The sequence below is a fragment of the Lepidochelys kempii genome, chromosome 26 (assembly GCF_965140285.1).
Source record: "Lepidochelys kempii isolate rLepKem1 chromosome 26, rLepKem1.hap1, whole genome shotgun sequence".
NCBI lineage: Eukaryota > Metazoa > Chordata > Testudines > Cheloniidae > Lepidochelys > Lepidochelys kempii.
The window spans coordinates 11128672-11149271 of record NC_136405.1 but is presented as its reverse complement, the minus strand read 5'-3'; the positions used below and the strand labels follow the sequence as shown (position 1 = coordinate 11149271).

At 47.5% G+C, this 20600-nt stretch overlaps 1 protein-coding gene across 12 annotated transcripts in view; it reads left to right on the top strand.

The window, feature by feature from the left end:
• The window catches only part of AAK1 (AP2 associated kinase 1), a 125862-nt gene that overhangs the window by 72324 nt on the left and 32938 nt on the right, over window positions 1–20600 (top strand). For 7 of the 12 annotated variants that reach the window (XM_073325202.2, XM_073325203.2, XM_073325208.2 and 4 more), the window contains 9 exons: window positions 95–198; window positions 2295–2374; window positions 4734–4888; window positions 7188–7447; window positions 9199–9423; window positions 12670–12899; window positions 15009–15166; window positions 15744–15860; window positions 19596–19691. In XM_073325202.2, coding sequence (XP_073181303.1) covers window positions 95–198; window positions 2295–2374; window positions 4734–4888; window positions 7188–7447; window positions 9199–9423; window positions 12670–12899; window positions 15009–15166; window positions 15744–15860; window positions 19596–19691 — 1425 coding nt within the window. The remainder of the gene's footprint in view (window positions 1–94; window positions 199–2294; window positions 2375–4733; window positions 4889–7187; window positions 7448–9198; window positions 9424–12669; window positions 12900–15008; window positions 15167–15743; window positions 15861–19595; window positions 19692–20600) is intronic. The other 5 variants (XM_073325204.2, XM_073325210.2, XM_073325205.2 and 2 more) reach the window with 3 other exon arrangements.

Below are 20600 nucleotides of genomic sequence, written 5' to 3'. Positions count from 1 at the left end.
CAGACATGAGCTACATGATTATCCATGAATCTGCATCTTCTAATATTCGGCACCCAAGTCTTCTTCTGATGATTTTTTTTTTTTCTTTTTTTAGGGTATATGCTTGAACCAGACCCTGACAAGAGACCTGATATTTACCAGGTCTCTTACTTTGCATTCAAGTTAACAAAGAGGGAGTGCCCCGTTCCAAATGTACAGGTGAGTGACCATGGACCCTTTCAGTGGAGTTGGGGCTTGAATCCATCTGAAGGTTCTTTGCGCTATTATTCCTTATCTCCATTTAATTTAGGCTGCTGGAGAAACCCATTGCTTAGTTTGTGGCTCTGGGGTATAAGAATGGCAGATTGCTTGTCTGAGACCACTAGGAATCAGTACTTGCACAAAGGACAGGACACGTCGTACCTAGTGAGCAATACAGGTAGATGGTAGATTAAACACTTTCTGGGGAAGATAACTAGTAAAGTGCATGGAAGGAAGTAATTTTGCTGTTTTCATGGTGGCATCCATCCATCACCATGTCTAAAAGCAGCAACAGCAGAAGGGGTGATGAGATTTGACAGCTTCTGTATGATGTGAAAATGCGGGAGGCTAGGAAGGATAAATCTCTGGAGGTTTGGATCTACAGGCCCAAGAAAAATCAGCAAATGCTCTCCAGCTGAGTGTTATCAAAGGAGGCAGTGCAAACATCTCTCTTGGAAGGAGAGAAGGGGGGATGCATTTAAGTGCCCTTCTTTTATGTGCACTTCAGTTTTGGGACAGGAACAAAGGCAGGTCGCAATGATTGAACCCAGAAAGAGGACAGCCTGGGGATTCCAAGAACGTTGCAGCAAAGTACAAGAGGGTGGTGTAGGGGGGCGGTTTCTGTGTATTGCACTACACTTGCAATGACTCTCTCTTCATTAATGTCTTGTGGTATTGGGAGGTGGGGTGTGTGGGGAAGGGTTGGGATGCTGCCCATGTTTTTGTTCCGTGGGTATTGGAAGCCTGCTCGTTGCAGGTGTGAGGGAGGTGGGGAAGTTCACAGTATAGCTACGTTTCAGAATCGATTCGGTCTCTTCACGCATTTAGGTTGAAACTTTCCAAAGCGATTAATCAGACCCTTCGATGTTGGCTCAAGTTAGGGTCCCCCAAAAATCGGTAGTTCCTCTAGAAAATTTAGACTTTCATCTTTTCCAGCTGATACTTAAGCAACATTAAATGACTACGTACTCCTGGTGTTTACATGAGTGTAAGTAGTAATGGAAGTCTTGCAGGGCTACTAAACAAACCATGGGCGGTGCTACAGTCATTCGTGTGAAAAATGGGGGCGACCCTGAAAATTAGGAAAACCGGCCTATTGCATCCGTGGGTTCCCAGGCCTATAATGAACAGAAGTGTATGCTGGTTTTTTGGTTTGGTTTGGTTCTCCACTCCCTATGGTGTGTGCATGTGTGGGGAAACCCCAACCCCAACGCCAGCCCTTGCAAATCACTTATTTACTACCATGCCCGGTTTACCAGTACGAGGCTGTCATGGGGACCTTCTGTAGAGGTGTATGTGTACATGGCAAACTAGACCATGCTTGTGAAACTGATTTCCAGGCGAATTCTTCATCGCGTATGTAATCTGTACTGCAGTTGGGTTTGTGGCTATAGCCTGGTTAACTAAGATTAGCCACATTCCATTTAAAATGTACAGTAAATGTAATAGTCATCTGCTGATGTTATTTAGTATATCTTGTTAGAATCCAATTCAAAACTGTGGTTTACAGGTGCTTTATACTGTGTTAAGAATATTTGGGTGGTACAAAACTTTCATCCAGTCGCCTAAAGATAATGGTTTGGAGACCTTCCTGGTTTTTCCATTCCGCTTCTGATTACATTTCTCTTGTTTGGAGCATATTTCCAACTTTTTATTTTGTCATAGTTAATATGTATGAAGTTTCCATACAAATATTAACAAATTTTATTCATTAATCTATATTTGTTACCTTTTAAAATACCCATTTGTGTCATGTCAACCTTCTGTTTGTATATTTGTGTTCAAATTCCACAAACGGTAACCAGACACTACAAAATTGACTTGGTCCTGATTTACAAGGTTGTCTGTCGTTTGTAACATTGGAAGGGTTTCCATGCTCTATTTCCCTAGGCCATTAATGATGGGATAGTTGTCATTTTTGAAAAAGGAGCTAATTTGACTGATTTAGGATCCTAAATCCCATTGACTTTGCTGCGGCTCTTTTGCAAACTTTATCTACAATCCTGCATGATTTCTACTTTCTGTAGTAAACCCAGTGGTTTTTGGATTTTCAGAATTCTCCGCTGCCTGCTAAGCTCCCAGAACCAGTGAAAGCTAGTGAAGCAGCTGCAAAAAAGAGCCAGCCAAAGGCCAGGTAAGAGCATCTGTCTTTTACATCTTTCTCTTTTCATCTCTGTCTTTTCAGATTTTGAACTGTTTCCATTAAAAAAAAAAAAAACCACCAGTGTTCTCATTTGGCTCACCTGGTAGAAATAGTTTGAGGTTTATACTGTGATCCTGGGACTTGTAATTTAAAACAAAAATGCCCATTAAAGTGAAAGACAGCAAATGGCAAGATGAAAGAGTTCTTTCCTCGTACGCACAATGCTGCGTCTGAGTCAGTTGCTAGATTTTGTAAACTAATGGCACTGTTTCAGTGTAACAGCTTGAAGTCCATATGCCAAAGCTTTCAGTCTGTACTGCAGCATCCCTACTAAGGGCTTTATCCAGAGCCTATTGAAATGAGTAGAAAGACTCCTCTTTACTTCAGTGGCCTTTGGGTGAGGCCCCCGGAGTATAAACCTGCAGAGCAACCACATCAACTTTGGTAGATTTTTTTTTTTTTTTTTTTTTTTAAGGCCAGGAGGACCCAGTATGATCTAGTCTGACCTCCAGCAAAACATGGGCCTGACAACTTCACCCAGTGCTTCTGCTGGAGCTAGAACATCTCTTGGGATGACAATCAGCAAAGATCTGGAGTCTGCCAGGGACTGAGAATCTACCACATAGGGAGCATATTGCTGTAATGCATGTGTTTTTTCTGCTCCTTGACGTTCTGATAGCCTTGTTCGTTCTGTCATGACTCGGATCAGACTGTAAACTCTTCAGGGCCCTGAGTACATCTTTTATATTTACTGCAGAGTGACTAGTATATTCATAGCCCTATGTAGATAACAATCAGACTCTGAAAGAATGCCTCTTGTGATGTCGCAAAAAGAAAAGGAGGACTTGTGGCACCTTAGAGACTAACCAATTTATTTGAGCATGAGCTACAGCTCACTTCAGCTGTAGCTCACGAAAGCTCATGCTCAAATAAATTGGTTAGTCTCTAAGGTGCCACAAGTACTCCTTTTTCTTTTTGCGAATACAGACTAACACGGCTGTTACTCTGAATCTTGTGATGTCCTCTACCTACTGGCAATTAGCCCCAGAAGTTGCCCTTAGTAGTATTTTTTTTTTATACCCGAGCTTCAATAATAATAGAGTAATTTCTTATCTAGCTCAGCGATAAAAAAAAATACTGAAAGACATTAAGATGTCTTGAGCGCTGCATGGCACAATAGTGCCCTGTGGGTTTGCATTATTATGGGATGATAAATATGAAGGGAAATGTATAGTACCTGATACTTTGGTTGAAGCCAAGACAGTTCATTAAGAGTACTTTTTAAGATGCCAATCTATATAGTTCTGCTGGAGGATGCCAGCTGCCATAAAGCGAATTCATTATGCCCTTCATCTGCTCTTCCATAAATCTATAAAAAGTCCAAATTTAAATAGTATGTTGTGTCAAACATTTTGAATGCATTAAGCGATTTTTGACAAGTTCCAGCTGTCCAGCAAGATGAAAAGCCATAATCACAAGAGCAGGCAAAATGAACGTGCTGGATTAATTTTGCGAGTGCATTTGTTTCAACTTCCAAATGACTTGCAGTAGCCTCCGTAGGAATGACTCATGTATATTTGCTCCAGTGTGTGTCTTTCACTTTGATTATTCACTTGCTACTTAAGCACTGTTGGCAACAGTCAGAGCAATGCTATGTGCTAGTCTGCCCAGTTTGCATGGTCATGGAGGGAGTTCCGCAAACCAGGTAAAGCAGCAGATTGGGAATCAGGAGGTACAGTGTCTGTTCCCTTCTCTGCCACTGCCTGGCTTGGTGACCTTGGGCAAGTCCCTTCCTCTGTTGGCCTCATTTACTCTCCCCTTTAAAGTGGGAATAACGATACTCTCTGACCTTGGTAAAACACTTCAGTATCTACTGATAAAAGCACTGTGTAAGTATTAAGTAATAAGAAAAGGAGTACTTGTGGCACCTTAGAGACTAACCAATTTATTTGGTCTTTAAGGTGCCACAAGTCCTCCTTTTCTTTTTGCGAATACAGACTAACACGGCTGCTACTCTGAAACCTGTTATTAAGTAATAACAAGATTATTCTGTAAAAATACTATTACTGGCCACTGGGCTAGAATGTTGGTTTGCCTGAACTTTGCAGGTAAATTTAGTTCTTAGATTCCCATTAAGTAAGGCAAAGGAGCAAATGGGCTTTTGATGTAGATGGCTCTGATTTATGGTTACCTTATGTCTGTCAGACCTATGTAACCATAGCAGTGTCCTGCCTTGGGAATTCCTGTCCATGGTGGTCAGTAGCCCAGTAAAACATTTTTCATTCAAGCAGCTAATTGGAAGCAGTTTATCTTCTGTTCATGTTTTTGTTTTGTTTTTCCCCCAACCCAGGCTGACTGATCCCATTCCTCCAATGGAAACATCCATAGCTCCACGTCAGAGGCCTAAAGCAGGACAGACACAACCCAACCCTGGAATTCTGCCTATTCAGCCAGCCCTCACCCCTAGAAAGAGGCCCACAGCCCAAGCAGTCATCCAACCACAAGGTGAGTCGTGGCCGCCTTACAAAATCCACAGAACAGAACCTGAGCATGCTCAGAAACTCCTTGAATTTGCCTAATAAAATTCATTCCAACACTTCAGTCCTATGGCAAAAATTCTGTAGAACCGAGTACAGAGAACCGATAGTCCTACAGAAATTGAACAGGCTTCTAAGGAAGTTTAGTCTCCGAACTAGAGCTAGCTGGTACCTTTTTCAGTGGGGAGGAAAAAAGTGTGTTGTTTTTCTAGCCACCAAAACTTTTTGCAGAACTCTTTGATCCTGGCCAACAGTTTGTAGTTTTTGTTTGGGTTTTTTTTTTTAATGAAATCTTGAAAATACTTTGGTAAAGTTTTTTTTTTTCAATTGACAGTAACATATAAACGCTTTGTGTGTGTGTGTGTGTTTTTGGAAACTTTTTTTTCTTTCAGAGTAACAGCCGTGTTAGTCTGTATTCGCAAAAAGAAAAGGAGTACTTGTGGCACCTTAGAGACTAAGCAATTTATCGGAGCATAAGCTTTCGTGAGCTACAGCTCACTTCATCGGATGCATACTGTGGAAAATGCAGATGATGTTCTTATACATACAAACCTTGAAAAAATGGGTGTTTACCACTACAAAAGGTTTTCTCTCCTCCCACCCCACTCTCCTGCTGGTAATAGCTTATCTAAAGTGATCGCGCTCCTTACAATGTGTATGATAATCAAGTTGGGCCATTTCCAGCACAAATCCAGGCCCCCCCCCACCCACTCTCCTGTTGGTAATAGCTTATCTAAAGTGATCACTCTCCTTAAAACCTGGATTTGTGCTGGAAATGGCCCACCTTGATTATCATACACATTGTAAGGAGGGTGATCACTTTAGATAAGCTATTACCAACAGGAGAGTGGGTTTGTGAGGGGAGAGAAAACCTTCTGTAGTGGTAAACACCCATTTTTTTTCAAGGCTTGTATGTATAAGAATATCTTCTGTATTTTCCACAGTATGCATCCGATGAAGTGAGCTGTAGCTCACGAAAGCTTATGCTCACATAAATTGGTTAGTCTGTAAGGTGTCACAAGTACTCCTTTTTTTTTTTTTTTTTTTTTTTTTCCTTTGTCAAACGGACTTTTTCACAGGAAACTTCCAAAAACCCTAAATTTCCTGTGAAAATCATTGGTGCTGTCTGACCTGCTCTGAGACTCGAGACAGCCTAGCTGAGAACCTATGGATTTTTGGAACCATTCTATAGCCAGGGATACAATTCCCTATTACATCCCCCTGGGATGCTCCTGAAGAACAATAGGATGCTCCCTCTCTTGAGGACTCTTCTCTCAGGGGAGGCCGAGTGTAAACATGATACTGATACTAAACTGGGAGGAGTGGTAGATACGCTGGAGGGGAGGGATAGGATCCAGAAAGACCTAGACAAATTGGAGGATTGGGCCAAAAGAAATCTGATGAGGTTCAATAAGGATAAGTGCAGGGTCCTGCACTTAGGACGGAAGAACCCAATGCACAGCTACAGACTAGGGACCGAATGGCTCGGCAGCAGTTCTGCGGAAAAGGACCTAGGGGTGACAGTGGACGAGAAGCTGGATATGAGTCAGCAGTGTGCCCTTGTTGCCAAGAAGGCCAATGGCATTTTGGGATGTATAAGTAGGGGCACAGCGAGCAGATCGAGGGATGTGATCGTTCCCCTCTATTCGACATTGGTGAGGCCTCATCTGGAGTACTGTGTCCAGTTTTGGGCCCCACACTACAAGAAGGATGTGGATAAATTGGAGAGAGTCCAGCGAAGGGCAACAAAAATGATTAGGGGTCTAGAACACATGACTTATGAGGAGAGGCTGAGGGAGCTGGGATTGTTTAACCTGCAGAAGAGAAGAATGAGGGGGGATTTGATAGCTGCTTTCAACTCCCTGAAAGGGGGTTCCAAAGAGGATGGCTCTAGACTGTTCTCAATGGTAGCAGATGACAGAACGAGGAGTAATGGTCTCAAGTTGCAGTGGGGGAGGTTTAGATTGGATATTAGGAAAAAGTTTTTCCTAAGAGGGTGGTGAAACACTGGAATGCGTTACCTAGGGAGGTGGTAGAATCTCCTTCCTTAGAGGTTTTTAAGGTCAGGCTTGACAAAGCCCTGGCTGGGATGATTTAACTGGGAATTGGTCCTGCTTTGAGCAGGGGGTTGGACTAGATGACCTTCTGGGGTCCCTTCCAACCCTGAGATTCTATGATTCATTGTTCCTGGACTCTGCTGGAGCTCTGCCAGGCAGCAGGACCTTTGCATGCTCTGATCTCTACTTACGTTGTCTTTCCCCTCTTAGTGGCAGGCCCTGCTGCTTTGGGTAGTGGCCAGCCCGCCCTTCCTGCAAGCGTTCAGCAGCCTAAAGCGCCCCCTCCGCAAGCTCAACCACAGCCTGCCCCTCAGCCCCAGCCCAAGCAGCCGCCCGCTCCTCAGCAGACCCCAGTAGCCCCGTCGCCAGTCCCTTCTACTCAGCCGCAGGCCACCCCTCCTCATCAGCAGCAGCTCTTCCTGAAGCAGCAGCTATTGCAGCAGCAACAGCAGATGATGCAAGCCCAGCAGGTAAGCATGGCCGCTTCTCCGTGCGTCCAGCGCCCGTGCTAGGCCACGGTGCCACAAGGTGGCAAGTTCAAATGTCTCCAACCTGTTCTCAGCAGAGGCACAAAAGTGTGAGAGGAACGAGGAGGTTTCTTTCTTCTCTTTTCGATTGTTAGCAGCTGATGACTCAAGGCACTATCAGGGCCTCATTGGGTTGTGCTGTGTAGCTGAGCGGGGAACAGCCCTGAAGAGTTTACAGGCTAAACAGGCAAAGGGTGGGAGGCAGGATGAGGAACAGAGAGGCAAAGTGAGTTGCCCAGGGTGTCCCAGCACTGACAGAGCTGGGGACAGAACCTAGGTCGTCTGCTGCCAAGGCCAGAGCCCTACCCAACAGACGAGGGGAATTCTTAAGTAGGCTGCTTGGAATTAGTGAAGTTGGGACTCTGCCAAAAAAGCGCTGTGATGGTCTTCATGACCTCCAGCGGCAGGACCTTGTCTTGGCCTTACGTGTCACTTTTCCATAGCACGGCGACTGCTAATGCTGCACACTGATTTACTGGTCAATTGATTGCACCATTTTGGGAAAGTCTCTCTTCCAACTAGAGAGATGAGGTAAGTGAGGGAATATCTTTTATTGGACCAACTTCCACTGGTGAGAGAGAGACAACTTTCAAGCCACACACAGCTCGTCTTCTGGTCTGTGTTAAGCACCATGCAAGCTCAAAAGCGTGTCTGTCTCTCTCTCTCTCTCTCTCTCTCTCTCTCTCTCACAAACAGAGGTTGGTCCACTAAAAGAGATGACCTCGCCCACCTTGTGTCTCTAACTTCCTGGGACCAACGCGGCTATAACATCACTGCATACAACAGTGGAAGATCTTTCTCCGCCAGTCACCCACTTCCGTAACTAGCCAGAAAAAGTTCACCAATAATTCACCGAACAAATCGCATTAGTCCATCTGAACAGTGGGGTGTTTTGATGTACAATTGCTGTCATTCGACCCAGCATGAGAAAAGCACCCATCCGTTGACTCAAGGCTGCTGCTTGCAATCTAAGCAGCTACCGATGGAGTGTTATAGTCCCGTTGGCTTGTCCTTTGGCCAAGCGATATGTGTTTAATTCTACTCTCATACTCTGTGACAAAGTAGCTGTAATTACCCGTGCTATAGACACAGTACGTTTAATGTCAAATGGGGCCCAGTGCAGGTGCAAAACTCCCCATTCAAGACCGGGCCTGACTGCTAAACAGGGGAAGGGATGTTTATGCTGAATATGTCTATACAGCAACTAAACACTTGCAACTGGCCTGTGCTAGCCAAGTCAGGCTAGCAGGGTTGTTTCAGTGCTATGTAGACTTTGGGGCTAGAGCCCAAGCTCTGGGACCCTGCAAGGTGGGTCCAAGTCCAAGCATCGTGAGCCTGAGTCGGCTGGCACAGGCCCGCTGCAGGCTTTCCTTTGCTGTGTAAGTGTACCCAATGTAACCTCCGTATAAGCCTAACGCCTGATTGACACGTGGTCGAGGGAAGCCTTTCTTAAACTTGAACAGGTGGGTGTGTTGACTCAGGGTCCTGCCATGAAGATACCCGCCAGACAAGGAAAGAGGAGACCTTCATCTCTTTAACATTTGATAAAGGTGGGAAGGAATAGAAAAGGTTTCTACGTTTTAGGGCACAACTCCAGTTTCCTAGTAGCCCTTCGCAGACGGCCTCGAAGTCGTCATGGCTTGTTTTTATTTCCCCAATTGCCGTGGCTCTCCATGTCTGTCACGGCCCTGCAGTACCCAGTGATGCCACAGCCAGCGGTGTCGCCGTTTCCAGTGATCCAGCAGGGGGCGCCGGCACAGCAGCAACTGATGCAGAACTTTTACCAGCAGCAGCTGATCGCCCAGCAGGCAGCCATGCAGCAGAAGACGGCGGTCGCGGCGGCTCCACCAAAGCAACAGGCTCCAATGCCGCCCCAGCCGCAGGCTGCAGCCCAGCCCGCACCTGGGCAGGAGCAAGTGGTAAGAACCAGCCAGGCCTTGAAAGCGGCAGAGAAGGGAGTGAGTGGTGGGGAGGGGGAGGACTGAAAGTGCAGTGTAAGTGCTCCTCCCTGGAGGAACGCTAAGCGCTTCCCGGGCCCAGACCCAGCTCGCGACCTGCCTGGCTAGTTGAGTGGGGGACGTAATCCCGGTTCTGTGTCCCCCAGGATTCAGCCCAGAGGGGTGAGGGAATAAGGCATTCTCAGGAGGCCTCCAACTCCAGTACTTGGTACCAAGCTCTAGCTGTGGGAGCCCGTCTTGCTGCTTCTAAGGTGCTTTCCAAGAGACAGGTTTTGTTTGGGCTTTTCCCGACCAGAGGGTGCTGGATTCTCTGTGGAAACTGCCTCCTGGGTGTGCTGAAGTTTAGAGCAGTGTAGGTTGAGCTGAGAGAAGGGAGGAGAATAACTTTCCCTCTCTCGTACAGAATAGACTTAACCTGCATTAAGTGTCCCTGAATACATATGGCAAAGCTGCTCAACCCTGCATGAGAGGCATCACATGCTTGTCACTGATGTGGGAGGGGGGTGGAACTGCAGCACAGAGATCGATACTGCAAGTCAGGAGAGGAAAGAGGGCCCAGTGAGGAGGGCACAAACCTGGGACTTGGGAACCTGAGTTCAGTTCCTTGCCCAAGTCGCAGAGAGTGTCGGTGGCACAGCAAATCACTGAAGCTTTCTGTGCCACAGTTTCCCCCTCTGTACGGTAGGGGTAATTGCACGGCCCTGCTTCACAGGAGGGTGTGAGGATACTGTCGTTACAACTTTGTGAGGTAAACCGCTATGACAGCAGGGGGGGGTTACTATCTGAGATTAGAGCAGAGCGCAGGATTCCTGACTCTTAGCCCCTTGCTCTGAAAATTTGGTTGAACAATGTGCCCCATGAGGAGCCGGCGAAGGGTTTTCCCTACAAGGTCGTCGAGACATGTTTATGCAGAGGTAATGCTAACGTATGGCATAAAACTGATGTGTTCTCTCCTGGAGTGGGCTGACCAAGGTCAGTGGGTAGCGCTGTCCCCCGCAAAATGTGCCAGCATTCGTCTCTGAAGCAAAGATTGTCAAAAGTGACTAGAATTGAGTGCCCAAACGGATGCTTTAGGGACATGGGTGTGGGGGTGTTTTTTGTTCTTGTATTCTCCCCAGGGGGCAGGTGCTAAACACTCCCTGAAAATCAGTCCATTTTAAGGAGTCGTAGATTGCTAGATTCCAAGGCAGGAAGGCACCATTGTGATCATCTAGTAAACACGGGCCATGAACTTGGGCATCTGCCAACAGAAGCATCCAAAATCAGGAGTCTCTGCTCTAGGAATTCTTTTGGGGCGTTCTCTGGCCTACATTATACAGGCGGTCAGACTAGATCACAGTGGTCCCTTCTGGCCTTTTTATCTATGAATGATTCCACTCCTCTTAGAGGAGTAAATTCCTGAGACTTATTAAAGAGCCTTTCTGAAGGTGCCTGGAGATCCTTTGACACAATTCAATTACGTGAAAATCTTAACTTTAATAAAACAATCCAGTGTGAAAATTCCCCCCATCCCCCAAAAGGCTAAATACACAGCAGTTCCCATTCCTACAGCAACCAGGAAAAAGCATTAAGTGTCTCATTTTAAAAATGAGCAGTGAGACGACATCTCTCCGTAGCTGGCTCTTTTGGCAGAGAATGCCAGGCGTGGCCCTGACAAGGCCTTTTCATGTTGCATAAAGTTTTTTGATATTACGAGCCATGTATGTTTCTGCCGAGATTTCAGTACAGCCCTTCCCTCCCTGAGTACACTGTTTTACTGTACGTACAGAGAACGACATAAGGTGGGTGCATTGGAAATGGTCAAGACCAACCCATTTCTCACTAGTGCAATTCGAGGCTTAAAATGAAGCAGGTGAAGGAAAAGATTGCTCTTGATTGCCTTCCACATGTGACCCTGCAGCAATCAAACTCCATGCTGGGTGTGCGTGGTGTGTGTTCCAGAGGAACAGAGGGAAATGTCTCTTTCCTGGTTTGAAGATGGACCAAGATGCTGCTGCATACTGGAGCAGAGGCAGAACAGAAATGCCCAGACTTGGGGAATAAAATAGACAGACTTCCCATCTCTTTCCACACTCCAGTTTTTTCCCTTTTTAAAATGGGGATTGAGCTACAGCTGGATCGTGAAGTCACGCTTGGCAGGCTGACTTAGAAACCAAGTGGTGACAAATCGGACGATTATTTAACACCACAGTCTTTTTAGTGGGTGTACATGTATATGTATCTCGCAGGAGTGAGGCGGTCAGAAAACGAAACTACTTCTCTGAAACCTTTTGAAGTTCTCATTTCAAAGGCTTCAGAATGGACCCATCCTGTCTTCAATTTTTGTATCGAAAACATTAGGGACTGGCATTACACCCTTGAACCTCCCTATGCAGTTCCTTCCCCTCTGGCTGTTAAGACCTTTCACACACTTTGTTACCCCACTCCCTCCTGTCCAGCCCTTCCTTGTTCCTTGGTCAAGCTCTGTGTACTCTGGTTATGTTTAATAGTGTTGGTTCCCACAGCTGAAGGACAGTTTTGTGTCATGCTGGCTATGTCCTGTATCCCCCCCACTGTCTGAGCCACAGAAGATAAGAGCTCGCCTCTGCTACCAGCTAATCGAGTTGTTCCTTTAACTCAAGTGCTCGGCTGTGGGTTTCCGTGTTGGAGGTTCTGGGTTCTATACTCACTGACAACCTGGGGATGGGGGCTTGAAACATGTGGCTGGTTTGTGTTTTGGAAGAAATTTTGTATCCTGAGCTGTGAAGAAACTATTACATCCAAGGTTTCTGTGGAAATCCCATTAAATCCATGGGGCTCCAGCCCCTGTTTAAACAGCTAGCACTCACAGATATTTTGCTCCTTAATCCTGTTCCCGCTACAACCTCTAACCCGTCCGCCCAGCCGACAAGACTTTTGGCCTCTCTGGTGAGAATTTTTCTGCCCTGGTTGTGAACCGTTATGCCTCGTTATGTGGTGGCTGCCATTTCTCTTTTAGCAGCACACGCTGAATCCATCTTCCCTCCCAGAGCACCAGCGCAGCTAAGGAAAGTGTTGTCACTTGTGATTATGGTTAAATGGGACCGTAATACTGTAGGTCAGTGAGGCTCTTTGAGTTTTCCCCTATTCTGTTGTGCTGTGTGAGGTCAGGGCCCTGGACTACAGTAATGCTTCAAACACAGCCATTGTTCGTGGAGGAGTAGCTTGTACATTTGCTTCCCTTCCTAGAAGCAGGCCCCGATAAGACAACAGCAAAAGCCTCAAACAACACCGCCTTCAGCTGTCCAGGGGCAAAAGCTGGGCTCCCTCACCCCTCCCTCCTCCCCCAAGACTCAGCGTGCGGGACACAGGAGGATTCTGAGCGACGTGACGCACAGCGCGGTTTTCGGGGTCCCGGTCAGCAAATCTACCCAGCTCCTGCAGGCGGCTGCTGCTGAGGCCAGTCTCAACAAGTCCAAGTAGGTGGCTGTTAATTTTGTGATTTGGGGGGGGGGAGATTCTGGGCATTCCATTCAACAGTTGGACAAACAGCAAGTGAGATTGAGTCAGCCCATCTGGGAACCTCAGTTTCGTACGTCCCGCCCCTACCATGCCCCAAAGCCTCTTCCTTGCCCAGAGAAGGAGAAAATCCCAACTGCTTCGGCTCTCTCGATGTGCCAAGCAAACTGGGACCCCTGCCCCCGATGGACTACGCGGTGGGCAAGAAGGTTATCAGTAGCTTCTGGATCTTGCTTTGCATGGGACCCCAGCAATCCTTTGACCGACATTATGAACACGGCGCGTGCAGCAAAGAATCTGCTCTGTTTCATCCGTACCATCAAACCTGTAAAATCTGGAGGCTGCCACATAGCGTGTTGGATACAGTTTTTTATTGCATGTTACAATACAGCATTTCGACAGGGTTCCCTAAGGAAGCGACGTTTGCCTTTTGAGTTATAATTTTTGGTTGAGCCCCCCCATCCTGCAAACCCAGACAAAAATAGACGCATGCAAAAGTATACTTGATAGCCTACTCATAAACCTAACAAAGACCTTAACGCTGCTTTAATTTACCTACATCTGGAAGTTTCAAATACACAGATACTAACTGACTGATAAAGCCAAGGTTTCTTCAGCAGCGGGCCAGGCTGCACTGTTAGGGCAGGGCCAATTACTGCCCCCCGCCTCGGGTTTTCAGGGTGGGGGAGGGCATGTGCAATGGTCTCTGGGGGCCGAACCGGGGCACGGAGGCTGCTGGGAGTGGAAATCTGCCTGGCTGTGGCAGATGTTGGTGCTGGCCCACTGAGGTGAGTCAGGGATGGAGGTGGCCGTGTGGGGCTGGCACAAGCTTCCTGGCATTGCTGCGGGCCCCCCAAATGTTCCTCCGTGCCCCCCATGGTTTGAAAACCTGTGCTCTTAGAGCACAGGGGCCCTAATACGTGTCTGTCTGTCTCCCCGGTGTGAGTAGTACACTAGGCACTGCACGGGCAGGTCAGACGAACCCAGTCCCTGCATCACTGAACTCTAAATAGAACAGTGTAGGTGCAAGCCCTGGAGTCCATGGGAGTGCTTGGCTCCCACCGTTTTGTTTACTCTGTTGTTTGCCCGTCTTCCCCAACCCCTCACCGCCAGCGCCCACGGTGCAGCTGTCGGATTAATGCCCTGTTGTTCCCTCCCACCCCTTGTTTTGTGGTCTCTCAGCTATTTCCAGGATACCAGATTAATGCCGGTTCTTATGAAGGTTGTCAAGGACCTGGCTGTGACTTGGGTTGGGGGACGGGCATAGTGTGAGTTAAAAGGAAAAGCAACTCGGGCAAAAAGTTCATGGATGTTACGGCCAGAAGGAACCATTATGATCATCTGGGCTGACCACCTCCATTGCAGGGAGTCAGAGTTTAAGGCCGGAAGGGAGGACTAGGTCCTCTAGCTGATCTTCTGTATGTCTCAGGCCACCAATACCATTCAGCACCTGCTCACTAAACCCACCGATGGAAACAAGACCGTTAGGAGACTAAACTATTATGTGCCACAGACAGAGAATAGGCGGGATTAAGGTGCACCAATGCTCAAGGCCCCTCAATGGCAGGAAAATGATTAAATGGGATGTACCCAGATGCTGGAGGAGAAGTCAAGAGGCCCCTAAGATCACTGCCGATTTGACCTGGGGGGAAATTTCTTCCCCGACCCCATACATGATTATCAGTGAGACCCTGAGCAAGTGAGCGAGAACCAGCCAGCTGACACTTGAGACAGAGAATGCTCTGTGCCACCGCAGAGCCTGGACCCATCTCGCCCAGTGTCCCATCTCCAGCCGTGGCCATCTCTGATGCTGCATAGGAAGGAGATCAAAAAATTTCCCAGAACACATGGGAGGGGCGGGCAGGGAAAATCCCTTCCTGGCCGCTGCTGGTGGCTGACTGAAGCATGTGCTTTAATAACAAGACATAAACTGGAAGTGAGCCCCAAGGTTGTTGAGCCCCACCACCTACCATCTCAAGCAACCCCTTCATCCAGTTGTGCTCAGAAAATTTCCTGTTGACTTGCCTGGTTACTAACATCCATGTTTTGGTTGGGGGGGATGCTTCTAGGTCTGCATCCACAACACCATCCGGCTCCCCTAGGACCTCGCAGCAGAATGTCTACAACCCACCGGACGTCTCCACGTGGAACCCGTTCGATGACGATAACTTCTCCAAACTCACGGCGGAGGAGCTGCTGAACAAGGACTTTGCAAAACTGAGTGACGGTGAGTTTACCAGAGAGCTTCGGCGTCCGCTAGCGACTGGCGTTGCTCCCTTCTGGACCTGGAAAAGCGGGAATGGCATAACGGTGGGGAGATGACAGTAGCTAGAGGCTTCTGAAATGCTCCAGTTACAGAGAGCTCTCGTGAGCATGAGAACCCGCAGAACTAACCTGTTAACATTGTGCATCCAGTATCTTTGTCTCTTACTGGGCATGTGACCTCCTACACAAGCCCTCCAGGATGCAGTGTTCGTCTGCCACCCCAGTCACCTCTGCTCATGCCTTCCTCTCAGTGAGGTCAGGGAGATGAGTCAAGGCCTCAGGTAGTGCTCCCTGTGAGTAAGGATGGTAGGCTCTGGCCCTGATGAGCCTACCACGGTATAGCCATTACATTGCTGCATACAGATCTGCAGCCCACAGATGAAGCTACATGGCTTCATGTGCAAATGATGGCTTGCAAGCAGTATGAGTAAATGTTCTGCCGTGGCATTTTTAAAGCTGTTTTAAGTTTATAAAAGTAGATCAGCTTCAAAATGGGAGCCAGCGACCGTCAAGCGTAACCCGACATTCTGGAATTTCAGGTAAACCTCCAGAAAAGCTTGGTAGCTCCACAGAGAACTTGATTCCAGGCTTTCAGCCAGCTCCATCGACAACACAGGCAGATGCTTTCACTTCCTCTTCCTTTACAGCCGGATCAGGTAAGCACGTGAGCGTACCCTGAAAGGGCCTCCTTTCGAGATAATACCAGTGGTCGGTGGCTTTTCTGCAGCCCCCCGGAGGCCCAGATCCATTCGACTGACCTTGTTTCTTCAGACTGTCGCCTCTTTGGGCATCTCAGTAGCAAATACAGGACAGACGTGATACCTTGAGTGAAAAAGGAGGGCAGGAGGGACGCATGTACTAAGGCATGCCCTGTGATGGAAGACCTTAGCCTGGGAAACTTGTTTAGTTCATCTCAGTTGGCTAATGGACACAATGAATGGACACCGTGAGGTAGCTCTTCGGGGAAGTTAGACACCGAATAGACTCCTTAAAGTCCATAGGAAAGTCGGAGCCTCTCCCTACTAGCCATCATGGATCATACAGTAGCTGTTCTATACTCAAAGACGTAGTCTGGAACGGTTGGGGTCAGGGGAATTTGTTGGTCAAAACTTGCCTGACTCCTTGAGAGAAATCCGACAGATGTGCCAGGTGATTCCACTTTGAGTGGCTATGATGGGATATAGAACCCTAGAAATACAGGGCTGGAAGGGACCTCAAGAGGCGATCTAGTCCGTCCCCTCCGTGCTGAGGCAGGACTAAATCTACCTATATCATCCCTGAGGGGTGTTTGCCTAACCCTGCCCTTAAAAACCTCCAATGACTGAGATTCCACAACCTCCCATGGTAACCCGTTGCATTGCTTTCATATACGCTATAGAAAGGATGTGGGCAACTTGGAGAGAGAGTCCAGCGGAGGGCAACGAAAATTATCAGGGGGCTGGCGCACATGACCTACGAGGAGAGGCTGGGGGAACTGGTCTTATTTAGTCTGCAGAAGAGAAGAGTGAGGGGGGATTTGATAGCAGCCTTCAACTTCCTGAAGGAGGGGTTCCAAAGAGGATGGAACTCGGCTGTTCTCTGTGGTGGCAGATGACAGAACAAGAAGCAACGATCTCAAGTTGGGGAGGTCTTAGTTGGATATTAGGAAACCATTATTTCACTAGGAGGGTGGTGAAGCACGCCGAACCAGACCGTACCAGCTTGCTTTCACCTCTGCTTCCAACCCTAATCTTCTATGATACTTCTAGTTAGGTTAGATATTAGGAAAATCTTTCTTTTTTAGATCTCCCTTGCTGCAAATTAAGCCTACCCACAGTGGACATGGATAACAATTGATCACTGTCCTCTTTCTGAAAACCTATTACATATTTGAAGACCTATTCTCCTCCCCCACCTCCCCGCCCCACACCAGTCTTCTCTTGTCTAGACTGTCAAGGAGGCAAGGCTGACGCCATCATTCTGCCATGGGATGAAGGGAAAAATGCTGATTGCACTTAGCAAAGATAAAGAAAAGTATGTGGGCAGGGAACACCTTTCCCTGCCGCAGAGAAGGAGCGCACGGTTGCTTAAGTACAGTATGTAATCTACGTGGTGGATGCAGAAAGTGGGAACTGACGGTATGAGCATGGATTCCACAGATCAGCAATTCTTAGGACCTCGTCCTGCAACCACATCTGGGTGCGTAGAGCCTGGTGTGGAGCACCGCTGGGTTCCGTGCGGGCGCCCAAATGGCAGCTGTTGCAGGATCAGGGCCTCGTTAAAATTTGGTTTCTCTTGCTCTCAAGTAAAACCCAACCCAGTTTCTTCAAGCTCAGAAATCTCTGGCTGGATGCTACTGCATGTCTTGTCACTTTTTTTTTCAGCCATGGGGGCACCTGGAAAATACCCACAGCAACCCAAAACAAAATGTTTATCTCAGCATTTCAGCCCCCTGCCCCCCCCCCCTCAACCCCAGCCTCCGCACTGACCTTTTTACCATTTAAAAACTGGATTTGTTGAATTAAAACTTCCCCAGGGGTCAGCAAGCTTCCAGGAGAGCAGGCAGTCATTCTGCATCGTAAATTAGCTGTGAGCATGTGTAATGTGCTAATCCGAGAACCGGGCTATGGGGCTGGGTCAGATTTTAGATCACCCTAGAATCTTAATTACTCAGAAGGAGAAAACGAAGAAATCCATTTTAAGATGACTTCTAAATATAAGTGGAACTTAGAGAAGCTTACAATAGAGCTCAGTAGCTTTGCAGTGGCTTGTACCTGCTAGCTAGAGAGCTGTGGAAGCTTTAGTGAGTTAACGTTCCCTAGCCGCTCGACACAATATGGGTCAGATTTGCTGCTGGTGTCCATTCCATCAGTGTCGCTGCATCGACTTTAACAGAGATACCAATTGAGGTGCTGGTCCTCTATGTTTATTATTTAAATGCCCTAGCACACATCCGATAAGGCCTTGTCATTCCAGGTACAAAGTGTCCTTAATTCCCATTGGGCCACAAGTTTCTAGACCTATTTCCCATAACGCTGTAGCTTGCTCAGCCCTCTGAACGCAAGTATGAGTGGAATATTCTCCCACCTTGAAGGGTTGGGAGGTGTTGGCTCAACGTTTTCTCTACAGCAGTGGTTCCAACTGTGGTCCACCGCTTGTGCAGGGAAAGCCCCTGGCGCGCCGGGCTGGTTTGTTTACATGCCGCGTCCGCAGGTTCAGCCGATCGCGGCTCCCACTGACTGCGGTTTGCCGCTCCAGGACAATGGGGGCTGCAGGAAGGGCGGCCAGCACATCCCTCGGCCCGCGCCGCTTCCCGCAGTCCCCATTGGCCTGGAGCGACGAATCACGGTCAGTGGGAGCTGCGATTGGCCGAACCTGCGGACGCGCCAGGTAAACAAACTGGCCCGGCGTGCCAGGGGCTTTCCTTGAACAAGTGGTGGACCACGGTTGAGAATCTACAGCATTGGAAATTCTTTGCTGAAAAGTGTTATGAACAAGCTTAGTATTAATATTACAAGAGGAAGCAGGGTCTTGTGGGTAAGGCACTGAACAGGGACTCAGGAGACCTTGGTTTAATTCCCCTCTCTGCTGCTGCGCAGATATTGGGCGATTTTTTCTTTCTTTACTTCATTTCCTCCATCAGTACAACTTGGATAATAACTTCCCTTCTCCCACCTTTTCGTCTTCTAGCTACACAACGTAAGCTCTTGAGGAGAGAAACTCTCCTCAATTTGTACAGCCCTGATCTGGGCTACTACAATACAAATAAATAACTGGCATTGTTCTGTGGATCTCTTTGGCTTTTGTGCTCTATAAGGTTTCCTACCTCATAGACTCTTCCCTGCACTAAGATCTGTTTTGTTTGGGGCATGCCTCACAGAAGTTTTTGTTGGTGCTTCCTCAGGGATTGGAAACTTCCATCTCTTCTCCTCCTTCTTTCCTCTTAAGTGTGCGCGAAGGAGGGAGTGCTAGTGAATTGGCTTGCGTTTGTCAGCACGTCTGTACTGAGAGGTACATGATGCCTAATAGGGTGGATTCTGGGGCGGGAGCAGTCAGGTTCAATGGTTTTGGCACTGGATTGGGGTTCAGCAGAGTAGGGTTCTATTCCTAGCTCCGATGCTGGGTGACCTTGGGCAAGTCGCTTCATCGCTCTGTGCCTCAGTTTCCCCACCTGTGAAATGGGAATAATAGCTCTTTTGTAAAGCACTTCGAGATGTATGAATTAAAAGCGCAATGGATCTGCTCCATGGAGGTCTTATTACTAACTTTTTCCATAATCAAATAAGCTGGTTTCCCCAGACCTGGTTTTAAATCTGTTAAGATCGATCTGTGTCTCAGTGCTGCACCTTCTCTGCTTGACATTTTTTGCCTTTTCTTTCTCTCTCTCCTCTTGTTTCTTGCTGCCTCTCCAGCTGAAAAAACAAAAGACATTCTGAGTCTGGACACTAGCCCTCCACTTCTGGCTATGCCTGATCCTTTCATTCCTCTTCAGTTATCCGACACACCAGGTAACCAGAACAGAATGTGGTGTTTAATATAAATATTTGTCACTTTCAGATTTATGCCTTGGGAAGCTTGAAAATGGGGGCAGATATCAAAAGCCTGCAGGATGTATTGAATGACAGATGCTCCTCACCTTTTGGAAATTGGCCCTGCTGGGTGGGTGTAGGTGTTGGGGGATGGATATACAATGGAGTAGTGATTCCTGATTCAATTCTTGGGTGCTATTGAGATATTACTACTACTAACAGAATTTTTCTCTATAATGTACGTAAGGGTTCAGTGTATACAATAATTTAAAGAATACTCGGGTATTTAGTCATACTTTCTAAGGCTATTTTAGATCAGTCTCGGACTTCTAGGTATTAAACTTAGAACCTTCGCCACGAGACGGTTGATTCCTTTTGGCTCGTTGGTTAGCACTAGTTCTGCTGTACAAATGTGCCCCTTGGTCGCTGTGTAACCCACTGGTCAGTCTGGATTCTAGATCCCCGTCTCTGCCCAACCCACAGAGGATGTGAGGCTGCAGTGCCCAACTACAGACCCTGGCCCTACAGCTCAAGCTGTGGCAGCTCATGCTTTTGGGTCACTTTCAGGGCTTAAATTTTGGGCCATGCAACCTTAATGCAGCAACAGAAATAGATACTTTCCCAAATCCTGCCTCCCCTAAATGAGCGCACGTCAAGAGTTGATACCCCATTCTATTAGGGGATCCCCTTGCGTTTTCCTTTTTTTCCAAATGCTATTGGAAGCATTTTGCTTTCTTGGCCTGTCAGCCTGAAGCAGTGGCAAAACTCCCTGCCCAGTACGCACAACACAAATGGCAGGGGCTAGCATGCTGAGCCAGCTCTTTTTCATATTGCGTATTGAATTTCCGTGCAGCAAGCAGCATTGGTAGACTTGGCTCCAGGCAGCTC